This window comes from Coregonus clupeaformis, chromosome 1 (genome assembly GCF_020615455.1).
Source record: "Coregonus clupeaformis isolate EN_2021a chromosome 1, ASM2061545v1, whole genome shotgun sequence".
Lineage (NCBI taxonomy): Eukaryota > Metazoa > Chordata > Actinopteri > Salmoniformes > Salmonidae > Coregonus > Coregonus clupeaformis.
Window position 1 is genome coordinate 55,455,315 of NC_059192.1, and position 13,404 is coordinate 55,468,718.

The 13,404-nt window shown below is 40.4% G+C and overlaps 1 protein-coding gene across 1 annotated transcript in view; it reads left to right on the plus strand.

Moving 5' to 3' along the window:
• The window catches only part of LOC121570887 (protocadherin-15-like), a 481,652-nt gene that overhangs the window by 219,316 nt on the left and 248,932 nt on the right, over nucleotides 1-13,404 (plus strand). The window contains exon 9 of the mRNA XM_041882214.2: nucleotides 2,378-2,548. Coding sequence (XP_041738148.1) covers nucleotides 2,378-2,548 — 171 coding nt within the window. The remainder of the gene's footprint in view (nucleotides 1-2,377; nucleotides 2,549-13,404) is intronic.

The window sequence follows — 13,404 nt, forward strand, 5'->3', positions numbered from 1 at the left end:
GCTAATGAGGCTGGTTTAAAATATTTTGGTTTTAATGAATGCATTTTTACAAAAGCTGTTGTAGGCTGTGCCTATTTCTCCTGGACATTAGCCGTGAGGAGTCCCTGACAAGGATTATGACTCGGACACGGTAATGCTACCAGTGACAGAATGATCACAAAGGAGGAGGAGAAGAATAAGAAGATGAAGAGAGGAAAAAGGGATTGAGATAGAGAGACGACTGAATGTCACAGAGATAGACAGACTAATAGAAAGAGGAACAGAGGAAAGGGATTTATTTGCTTGCTCTCCTACAGTAGTTTCCCCAGTAAATGTTGATGTCAGGGGACCTAAGCTGCTCCGGAGATTTCATCTTTCCTTCACCAATGTCAGCAGAGTTTAGAGGGAGAAGGACATGGCATTAATTGGACCTCTGCTGCAGGGTTACATTATTGTGAGAATGTGAAGTGCTGCTCAGAGAGTATTGGGAGAAGGAAATTGCAAGAACATGTACTGCAATGACTTCTCTAATACCTTGCATGCATGTGCATTAGTGTACTGTCTGTATATTGGTGTCCTTGAAAAGATAACTGCAGTTCTGTACACAATGCTTTCTAGAATCTGATGCCCAGAGTAGGGGTCCATGTTGAATATCTCTGAGTATGGGTTGTTATAATTGATATTTGAAGTAGAGGTAGAGTGATGGTAATATGTACACTACCGGTCAAAAGTTTTAGAGCACCTACTCATTCAAGGGTTTTTCATTATTTTGACTATTTTCAACATTGTAGAATAATAGTGAAGACAATAAAAACTATGAAATAATACATATAGAATCATGTAGTAACCAAAAAAGTGTTAAACAAATCAAAATATATTTTATATTTGAGATTCTTCAAATAGCCACCCTTTGCCTTGATGACAGCTTTGCACACTCTTGGCATTCTCTAAACCAGCTTCATGAGGTAGTCACCTGGAATGCATTTCAATTAACAGGTGTGCCTTCTTAAAAGTGAATTTGTGGAATTTCTTTCCTTCTTGATGCGTTTGAGCCAATCAATTGCGTTGTGACAAGGTAGGGGGGGTATACAGAAGATAGCCCTATTTGGTAAAAGACCAAGTCCACATTATTGCAAGAACAGTCCATCATTACTTTAAGACATGAAGGTCAGTCAATACAGAACATTTCAACAACTTTGAAAGTTTCTTCAAGTGTAGTCGCAAAAACCATCAAGCGCTATAATGAAACTGGCTCTCATGAATACCACCACAGGAATAGAAGACCCAGAGTTACCTCTGCTGCAGAGGATAAGTTCATTAGAGTTACCGGCCTCAGAAATTGCAGCCCAAATAAATGCTTCACAGAGTTCAAGTAACACACACATCTCAACATCAACTGTTCAGAGGAGACTTTGTGAATCAGGCCTTCATGGTCGAATTGCTGCAAAGAAACCACTACTAACGGACACCAATAATAAGAAGAGACTTGCTTGGGCCACGAGCAATGGACATTAGACCAGTGGAAATGTGTCCTTTTGTCTGGAGTCCAATTTTGAGATTTTTGGTTCCAACCGCCGTGTCTTTGTGAGACGCGGTGTGGGTGAACGGATGATCTCCGCATGTGTATTTCCCACCGTAAAACATGGAGAAGGAGGTGTTATGGTGCTGGGGTGCTTTGCTGGTGACACTGTCAGTGATTTATTTAGAATTCAAGGCACACTTAACCAGCATGGCTACCACAGCATTCTGCAGCAATACTCCATCCCATCTGGTTTAGGCTTAGTGGGACTATCATTTATTTTTCAACACCTCCAGGCTGTGTAAGGGCTATTTTACCAAGAAGGAGAGTGGTGGAATGCTGCATCAGATGACCTGGCCTCCACAATCCCCCAACCTCAACCAAATTCAGATGGTTTGGAATGAGTCGGATCGCAGAGTGAAGGAAAAGCAGCCAACAAGAGCTCAGCATATGTGGGAACTCCTTCAAAACTGTTGGAAAAGCATTCCAGGTGAAGCTGGTTGAGAGAATGCCAAGATTGTGCAAAGCTGTCATCAAGGCAAAGGGTGGCTATTTGAATAATTTGTTTTACACTTTTTTGGTTACTCCATGATTCCATATGTGTTATTTCATAGTTTGGATGTCTTCACTATTATTCTACAATGTAGAAAATAGTTTAAAAAATAATGAAAAACCCTTGAATCAGTAGGTGTTATATAACTTTGGACCGGTAGTGTGTTTCTCAACCTAAATGTTCACTAAGTTTATGAAGTTGATCATGGAATTAAAAAGAGAAATTGGTCTTATGATGGATTGATTGATTGATTTATATTGATGATATTTTATGGTGTTATTCATTCATGGCTTTGGTAAGTAATGGTGTTGACTTACGTCCTACAGGACCGTGCCCTGTACGGTGCCAACAGGCGGACTGCTACGACCACGCTGACCATAGACGTTCTGGATGGAGATGACCTGGGGCCTATGTTCCTGCCCTGTGTCTTGGTCAACAACACCCATGACTGTAACCCCCTCACCTACCGCATTACCATTCCAGAGTTCACCCAACCGGTATGAACCACACTGTGGGGGTGGTAGGCTTTGTGCATGTGTAGGGGAACGGGAAGTGATTGAGTGTAAGAGTGTGTGTGTGTTTGTGTGCAACTGCAGCAACCCCCTCATCTCCTGTGTTTTACCTTAGGCAAAACCCAGCAACAGACAGAGAGGATGAGCCACTAAAGTCTGACTTGGGAACTTACAGTGCCTTCAGGAAGTATTCAAACCCCTTGACTTTTACAGCCTGAATTTAAAATGGATTAAATTAATATTTTGTATCACTGGTCTGCACACAATATCCCATAATGTGAAAGTGGAATTATGTTTTTAGAAATGTTTACAAATTAATTAAAAATGAAAAGCTGAAATGTCTTGAGTCAATAAGTATTCAACCCCTTTATCATGGCGAAACTAAATAAGTTCAGGAATAAAAATGTGCTTAACAGGTCACATAAGTTGCATGGGCTCACTCTGTGTGCAATAATAGTGTTTAACATTACATTTGAATGACTACCTCGTATATGTACCCCACACATACAATTATATGTAAGGTCCCTCAGTCGAACAGTGAATTTTAAACACAGATTCAACCACAAAGACCAGGCATGTTTTCCAATGCCTCACAAAGAAGGGCACCTATTGGTAGATGGGTAGACAAAAAAAAAAGCTGACATTGAATATTCCTTTGAGCATGGGGTAGTTATTAATTACACTTTGTATGGTGTATCAATACACACATTCACTACAAGGATACAGGTGTTCTTCCTAACTCAGTTGCCAGAGAGGAAGGAAACCACTCAGGGATTTCACTTTGAGGCCAATGGTGACTTTAAAACAGTTACAGAGTTGAATTGCTGTGATATGAGAAAACTGAGGATGGATCAACAACATTGTAATTACTCCACAATACTAACATAAATGATAGAGTGAAAAGAAGGAAGCCTGTACAGAATGCATGCTGTTTGCAATAAGGCACTAAAGTAAAGCTACAATACAAGTGTGGCAAATAAATTAACGTTATGTCCTGAATATAAAGTGTTACGTTTGGGGCAAATCCAACACAACACATGACTGAGTGCCACTCTTCATATTTTCAAGCATGGTTTGTGTCTGCATCATGTTATGGGTATGCTTGTCATCTGCAAGGACAAGGGAGTTTTTTAGGATAAAGGAAACAGAATAGAGCCTAGCACAAGCATAAGCCTAGAGGAAAACCAGGTTTTCCGACAGACAATGGGAGACAAATGCACCTTTCAGCAGGACAATAGCCTAAAACACAAGGCCAGATATACACTGGAGTTGCGTACCAAGATGACATTAAATGTTCCTGAGTGGCCTAGTTACAGTTTTGACTTAAATCGGCTTGAAAATATGTGTCAAGACTTGAAAATGGCTGTGTAGCAATGATCAACAACCAAATTCAAATCAAATCAAATTTGAATTGTCACATGCTTCGTAAACAACAGGTGTAGACTAACAGTGAAATGCGTACTTACGGGCCCTTCCCAAAACTGCAGAATACAATTAAAATCATATGAAAATAAATAGGAATAAATACATAATGAACAATGATAGCTTGGCTATATATACTGAACAAAAATATAAACGCAACATATAAAGTGTTGGTCCATGTTTAATGAGCTGAAATAAAAGATCCCAGAAATGTTCCATAGGCACAAAAAATGTATTTCTCTCAAATTTTGTGCACAAATTTGTTAACATCCCTGTTAGTGAGCATTTCTCCTTTGCCAAGATAATCCATCCACGTGACAGGTGTAGCATATCAAGAAGCTGATTAAACAGCATGTTCATTACACAGGTGTACCTTGTGCTGGGGTCAATAAAAGGCCACTCTAAAATGTGCAGTTTTGTCACTCAACACAATGCCACAGATGTCTCAAGTTTTGAGGGAGCATGCAATTGGCATGCTTACTGCAGGAATGTCCACCAGAGCTATTGCCAGATAATTGAATGTTCATTTCTCTACCATAAGGCACCTCCAACGTCGTTTTAGAGAATTTGGCAGTATGTCCAACCGGCCTCACAACCACAGACCATGTGTAACCACGCCAGCCCAGGATCTCCACATCCGGCTTCTTCACCTGCGGGATCATCTGAAGAGGGGGAGTGGGGGGTGCTGAGGAATATTTATGTCTGTAATAGCGACCTTTTGTGGGGAAAAACTCATTCTGATTGGCTGAGCCTGGCTGCCCAGTGGGTGGGCCTGGCTCCCAGGTGGGTGTGCCTATGCCCTCCCAGGCCCACCCATGGCTGCGCTCCTGCCCAGTCATGTGAAATCCATAGATTAGGGCCTAATGAATTAATTTCAATTGACTGATTTCCTTCTATGAACTGTAACTTAGTAAAATGGTTTAAATTGTTGCATGTTGTGTTTATATTTTTGTTCAGTATACTTGGGGTACCAGTACCGAGTCGATGTGCAGGAGTACTCCAGGCCATCTATAAATCACTGCTAGGCAAATCCCCGCCTTATCTTAGCTCATTGGTCACCATAGCAACACCCACCCGTAGTCTGCGCTCCAGCAGGTATATCTCACTGGTCATCCCCAAAGCCAACACCTCCTTTGGCCGCCATTCCTTCAAGTTCTCTGCTGCCAATGACTGGAACAAAATGCAAAAATCTCTGAAGCTGGAGACACTTATCTCCCTCACTAACTTTAAGCATCAGTTGTCAGAGCACCTTACCGATCACTGCACCTGTACACAGCCCATCTGAAATTAGCCCGCCCAACTACCTCATCCCTATATTGTTATTTATTTTGCTCATTTGTACCCCAGTATCTCTATTTGCACATCATCTCTTGCACATCTATGATTCCAGTGTTAATACTAATTGTAATTATTTTGCACTATAGCCTATTTATTGCCTTACCTCCATAACTTGCTACATTTGCACACACTGTATATATATGTATTTCTGTTGTATTTTTGACTTTGTTTTGTTTTACCCCATATGTAACTCTGTGTTGTTGTTTTTATCGCACTGCTTTGCTTTATCTTGGCCAGGTCGCAGTTGTAAATGAGAACTTGTTCTCAACTGGTTTACCTGGTTAAATAAAGGTGAAATAAAAAAATAAAATAAAAAAAGTACGAGGAAATTGAGGTAGATATGTACATATAGGTAGGGGTAAAGTGACTAGGCAACAGGATAGATAATAGACAGTAGCAGCAGCGTATGTGATGAGCGTGAAGGTGTGTAAGTGTGTGTGTGGCGACAGTGTGCCTGTGTGTATGTGTTGTATGTGAGTGAGTGTGTGTATGTATTGGAGTGTCAGTGTAAGTATGTGTGAGTGTGTGGGTAGAGTCCAGTGTGTGTGTGTATAGAGTCAAAAAGAGTTAGTGCAAAAAGGGTCAATGCAGATAGTCTGGGTAGCTATTTGGTTAACTATTTAGTAGTCTTATGGCTTGGGGTGTCGTAGAAATATTTGACTAAAAAGTAGTCAACTGAAAAATATGTCTCAAGAAACTGGAGCTTGTGATTCCAAAAGTTTGACTTTATTATTACGTAACAAAGCCGAGCTTGCTCCATGGAACAACTGCTTGCCCTGACCCAGAGCTCTCCTTTTATACAGACACAAATGCATAGTCATGCTTACATAGAATATACAGTTACCCCCTTAAGGCAAATTATTAACTTCTTTCAGTGCCACATGTTGTTTTACTCACGAGGGCTACTTGCACTTCTCTAAATGGGGCCTCTGTATCTTATTAGTGGCGAGACTCAAAAAATTATGTACATACGTACGTTAAAGAACAATGACACTCTGTATTGACTATATTCACTATCCAGACATGCATCTGGAGTACAAAGTATCAATCATGTTCATTCTGTTTTACCCTTAAACTTTCATAACACATTATAAAACATATCAATTAATACTTAAACATGGTTTAAACATGTCATGGCCATAACCCATTCTCAACCACATACATTTAAGCCAATCCCAAAAAGCATCCTCCCAGGACCCTTGAGATTATGTGCATGTGGCTATGTGTCAGGTCCTAAGCACAAACAAATGATAACACTAGTTCCATTGTTACTCCAATCTCCACACAGCCACCACGAGGAGTTGTATCTCCATCACATGTCATTGACATACCCAGACCAGCTGCAGGGAGTTATCAAAAGCACAGCGTTTGCACTAAAGAAATGTCTCTGCTCTGTTTTAACCCTTCAACTGGGTTGTTTGTGGTTATTTAAACACCATATAGTAAAACAATAAACAAACAAAAATGACCAGGCCCTATTTATAGTCTCGGAAAGTATTTCAAAGAAAAGAGAAAATCACTCCCCCCTTTTTCCTGGAAGAAAAAGTACACATATAGTTAGTTTACATTTTGATACCTTCTAACCAGTCCAAACAATCTAAATTCGAAATTATCACTCTCTATTCCCACATCTCCTAATTCTCCTACTCAGAAAACCCTCAAGAACATCACTTGTGACTGCTCCCTTCCCCGATGAATTCCACAATCCAGAGCACATAAAACAACATAAAGTCCCATAAGATTTCAACCCCCGAGGCTTTTCCGTAACCTCAAATACAGTCAATTTCTCCGTGTAAGGAATCAGTGATATTTGATCCCAAGTATCTATTAAAATGTTGTTTGAGACGTGGGTCTCCTACATTTCCTTCATCATTCATTCTGTAGGGGATTTCCATCAATCCCAGAAAAGACTCTCAACCAAGACACATCAGACATTTATCATGTTTCATTAAGTGGAATATACACCTATAACATAACAAACCCATAACCACTTTCCAGTAATCTAATAATTTCAACCTGTTGCATTGTTTTTAGTAAAAATATAAATTGTTGTGTAACCAATCCAGAACCCACAATAAGTTAGTGCTGTCGCATGTCCCCTAGTCCAAAATAAATGCTTCTCTAGCTATCCTGATTTGGTCCTTCCCACAAGTTCTAAGACTGCTGCCATTCAGCCAAGCTGGGCCCATTCCCTTGCCAATTACCCTGTTGTGGTTGCCTAGGCCACCACGGCTTGGTAGGACAATCCCTTCTTGTATGTCCTGATTGACTGCACCCCCAGCAGACCCCTGGTCTTCTTGGTGGTGGTGTAATTAAGCCAGCCTTTTTTTGGTTCTCTCTCCCTCTTGTTATCCTTCTAGCTTTGTATCATTACTGGATTAATGACATATGTAATAACTGTTTCACATTAGATTGTGCCTTTTTCTGATAATGTTGTAATTGTAGCTAATTGCATTAATTTAGTTTAAAATACAAACTTGTTGTTGATCAAATCTAGAACCTATATTAAGTTGGTACTATCCCATCAGCATAATAGTTAAAACTACTTACACTCCACTGGTCCACGTAGCGAAAACAAATTATCGTTTTAGAATTCACTAACTATTTGCATACATCACTGGTGTCACGCAAACTATAGGATAAAGTAATAACAATTAGAATTTGTCAAATAAATGTTTTCCATCCAACTATTCAGACTTGCTTCAAATATCTCTTTCAGCTCGATACAGTCAAGCAAGTACGACTCTCTTTTACCCGAGAACTAAAACATGGCATTAGTAAAGTATATTCACAACCCAACAATAATTAATAGTATATTTGTATTCATTTTATTAAAAGACGTTACTTTCATTCCAGTCTACCTAAACAATTCAAATTATGGCCACAACTCTATCGCAATTGCCTGTCCGCTATTCAAATGTATGTAACTGTCCTTTCTGATTAGACTATAATCACACCTCCCTCTTTCCCATTGAATAAGTGAGTCCTTCAGTCTGAAAAGACACAGGCTGCTAAATCGTTCAGTCTTATCCTGACTGTTCCGTCAATCTAAACAACCCACAACCATAATTGAACTATACTTAGAAAACCTAGATTCTAATCAGCGATGTAGAATCTATGCTTTATTGAAATGACAAGTAAATCCTCCTTTATTCCAATGATAATGGTCAGTAGTTTTAGTATCTGGCACATACCACACTTGATCAGAAAATAGCTTTACATGACTGAGATTTAACAAGCTAGAAGCTTTAGCAGTCAACAAGTCAAATCTACATTCATTAATTTGGAAACAGATCTAACGAATTCAATCAAATTGATTATGTTATTTCCCCCTATTATACTAAAATTCCTTTACTATCTCACTTCTGCTTCAAAATGATAGATAGTTATCATAATGCCTACTCTTATTTCTATCAAATTATCTATGTACTTTCTCCCACCCCTCACGTATGTCTACGTTTTTGGGTGTGCAAGTCAGCACCTATTATTTTATCCAATCCCTCGTAATAAATTACACTCACATACAATTCATTCTATTCTAATATATTCACATCTACCAAACCATTCATGTTTCTAATGATTCTTTATTGCCACAAATCAGTTAATCACAATCTAGTCTCAGCGGAACGAACAACAAATTACCCAAATTCTTCCCCTCAGTCATAGAATCCTCCCAGAATCGCATAGGCTGGTGACTATTCACTGATCTTACAAAATTCTATGACAGGCATTGTTGTAGGAAACGCCAAGATATCATTTACATGAAAAGCTTATTATTCAAACGTATATATAATTATCATACACACCTCTATATCTCATCATTCAAACTTCAGAGTGCGACTCATTTACACCATTATACCACTGTCATTCCACATTCATACAATGTTGTTCTCAAACGCGCTTAATTGCTATTTGTATAACCTACAGGAATATTTTATTATATCAAAGTGCCCAAATTTGGTATCTTAACCCTATTCCAGTTATTTTTAACTGTAGTCAATTTATCACAATCCTACATCACCGCTAAAGTTTCCAAATATAATGTCAGAAACACACCCTGAAAGATTGACCAAAATACAATGCATAAACGTCATATGATCACACCGGTACACGTGACCTGTTCCTCCAACAGGATTCCTCATACCCCTCTCAGTTGGTAAATGTATATCTACATAACATTAATTCTTCTCTTTCCTAATGCGAGATTGGGCATGCCCTTTCTCCACCAGGCAGAAGCTTCAAACAACCTAAAATATAGTTCCTTTCCTTACTATCTAACACTTTCTCTATATTTTGACGCCTTAGTGGCTGTTTAACCCGTTCACCTACTCAGGATGACCGGTGTTAACTCCAATTTATGTCACCTACTCCGGATAACCTATCTTTTTACCTGATCGACTCTTTCTGATTCACTTCCCCGACACAAGAAAGACGATTTTATACAGGATTTCTATCTACCCATATAGCCCTCTAGGTGATTCACTTCCTCGACACACCCTTACTGGACTTCTATCTTACCTAAGCGACCTGTAAATTCAGCCCTTTTTTCTGATACACTTCCTCGACACAGAAAAAAGCGGTATTGCACAGGATTTCTGCCTACCTAAGCAGCCCTCTAAATGATACACTTCCTCGACACGTTTAGAGCGGTATCTGTAGGGCTTTTTAACAATTTATTCTCTGATCGTTCAAACAGATGGACAGCCGCCCGTGCCAAAGCAACCCAGACAAAGCGATCAGCAGGATTAATCAAATGAATTGAACAGACGGTTCAGACGAACAACAGAGTGACATCGACATGTATTCTTAAATCCAAAAGCTCCCAGTCTCTAATTTTCTGGTTCTTAAATTTGGAGAGACCTACTTGATATTCTGCAGCTGAGCCCGGGCCCTGGATCGAACCACACAAACGTTATACTATATAAGTAAGAACTTGGCTTACCTTTTTTAAAAGCGGCAGCTTTGTTGTATGGTCCGTCCAAGCCGTTTCACAGCCGCAGATGTCCACTGTCTCTGGACCCTGTTTCCAACTCCTGGCAACGCTCGCCATTTATGTAGTAGAAATATTTGACTCAAAAGTAGTCAACTCAAAAATATCTCTCAAGAAACTGGAGCTTGTGAATCCAAAAATTAGACTTTATTATTGCGTAACAAAGCCGAGCTTGCTCCATGGAACAACTGCTTGCCCTGACCCAGAGCTCTCCTTTTATACAGACACAAATGCATAGTCATGCTTACATAGAATATACAGTTACCCCCTTAAGGCAAATGATTAACTTCTTTCAGTGCCACATGTTGTTTTACTCACGAGGGCTACTTGTGCTTCTCTAAATGGGGCCTCTGTATCTTATTAGTGGCATGACTCAAAAAAGTATGTACATACGTACGTTAAAGAACAATCACACTCTGTATTGACTATATTCACTATCCAGACATGCATCTGGAGGACAAAGTATCAATCATGTTCATTCTGTTTTACCCTTAAACTTTCATAACACATTATAAAACATATCAATTAATACTTAAACATGGTTTAAACATGTCATGGCCATAACCCATTCTCAACCACATACATTTAAGCCAATCCCAAAAAGCATCCTCCCAGGACCCTTGAGATTATGTGCATGTGGCTATGTGTCAGGTCCAAAGCACAAACAAATGATAACACTAGTTCCATTGTTACTCCAATCTCCACACAGCCACCACGAGGAGTTGTATCTCCATCACATGTCATTGACATACACAGACCAGCTGCAGGGAGTTATCAAAAGCACAGCGTTTGCACTAAAGAAATGGCTCTGCTCTGTTTTAACCCTTCAACTGGTTCTCAATCCATAAGCATTTAAGGCATATAGGTGTGTCATTCTACAACATATGTACTAGAAAATCATCCATAGGGGGTAGCTCTCCGGTACTGCTTGACATGCGGTAGCAGAGAGAACAGTCTCTGACTTGGGTGGCTGAAGTCTTTGACAATTTTAAAGGCCTTCCTCTGACACCGCTTGGTATAGAGGTTCTGGGTGGAATGGAGTTCAGCTCCAACTTGACAGAGCTTGAATAATCTTTAAAAACATAATGGCCAATATTGTACAATCTAGGTGTAAAAAGCTTGTAAAGACTTACCCAGAAAGACTCACAGCTGTAATCTCTGCCAAATGTGATTTTAACATGTATTGACTCAGGAATGTGAATAAATATATTTCTGTATTTCATTTTCAATACATTTGCAAAAATGTATAAAAACCTGTTTATACTTTGTCATTACGGGGTTATTGTGTGTTGATGGGTGAGACAATTTTTTATTGGAAATGGCCCATGCTGAGGATTGAACCTGTAGTCAGGCAGGTGATGATCTGACAAGTGTGTGTTAGAGGTCTTGTCAGGTCCAAAAACTTGGACCCATTCTTAAATAGAACCATGGTTTTCCCACCCGACCCGATATGAATACAGTGAGGGAAAAAAGTATTTGATCCCCTGCTGATTTTGTACATTTGCCCACTGACAAAGAAATGATCAGTCTATAATTTTAATGGTAGGTGTATTTGAGCAGTGAGAGACAGAATAACAACAAAAAAATCCAGAGAAACGCATGTAAAAAATGTTATGAATTGATTTGCATTTTAATGAGGGAAATAAGTATTTGACCCCTCTGCAAAACATGACTTAGTACTTGGTGGTAAAACCCTTGTTGGCAATCACAGAGGTCAGACGTTTCTTGTAGTTGACCACCAGGTTTGCACACATCTCAGGAGGGATTTTGTCCCACTCCTCTTTGCAGATCTTCTCCAAGTCATTAAGGTTTCGAGGCGGACGTTTGGCAACTCAAACCTTCAGCTCCCTCCACAGATTTTCTATGGGTTTAAGGTCTGGAGACTGGCTAGGCCACTCCGGGACCTTAATGTGCTTCTTCTTGAGCCACTCCTTTGTTGCCTTGGCCATGTGTTTGGGTCATTGTCATACTGGAATACCAATCCACGACCAATTTTCAATGCCCTGGCTGAGGGAAGGAGGTTCTCACCCAAGATTTGACGGTACATGGCCCCGGTTATCGTCCCTTTGATGAGGTGAAGTTGTCCTGTCCCCTTAACAGAAAAACACCCCCAAAGCATAATGTTTCCACCTCCATGTTTGACGGTGGGGATGGTGTTCTTGGGGTCATAGGCAGCATTCCTCCTCCTCCAAACACGGCGAGTTGAGTTGATGCCAAAGAGCTCGATTTTGGTCTCATCTGACCACAACACTTTCACCCAGTTCTCCTCTGAATCATTCAGATATTCATTGGCAAACTTCAGACGGGCCTGCATGTGTGCTTTCTTGAGCAGGGGGACCTTTCGGGCGCTGCAGGAATTCAGTCCTTCACGGCGTAGTGTGTTACCAATTGTTTTCTTGGTGACTATGGTCCCAGCTGCCTTGAGATCATTGACAAGATCCTCCCATGTAGTTCTGGGCTGATTCCTCACCGTTCTCATGATTATTGCAACTCCACGAGGTGAGATCTTGCATGGAGCCCCAGGCCGAGGGAGATTGACAGTTCTTTTGTGTTTCTTCCATTTGCGAATAATTGCACCAACTGTTGTCACCTTCTCACCAAGCTGCTTGGCGATGGTCTTGTGCAGCCTTGTGTAGGTCTACAATCTTGTCCCTGACATCCTTGGAGAGCTCTTTGGTCTTGGCCATGATGGAGAGTTTGGAATCTGATTGATTGATTGCTTCTGTGGACAGGTGTCTTTTATACAGGTAACAAGCTGCCACACTGTAAAGTCCATGGAGAATAAGAGCACTTCCTCCCAGCTGCCCACTGCACTGAGGCTAGGAAACACTATCACCACCGATAAATCTACAATAATCGAGAATTTCAACAAGCATTTTGCTACGGCTGGCCATGCTTTCCACCTGGCTATCACTACCCCGGCCACCAACTCTGCACCCTCCGCTGCAACTTGCCCATGCCCCCCCCCCCCCGCTTCTCCTTCACACAAATTCAGACAGCTGATGTTCTGAAAGAGCTGCAAAATCTGGACCCCTACAAATCAGCTGGGCTAGACAATCTGGACCCTTTCTATCTAAAACTAGCCGCCGAA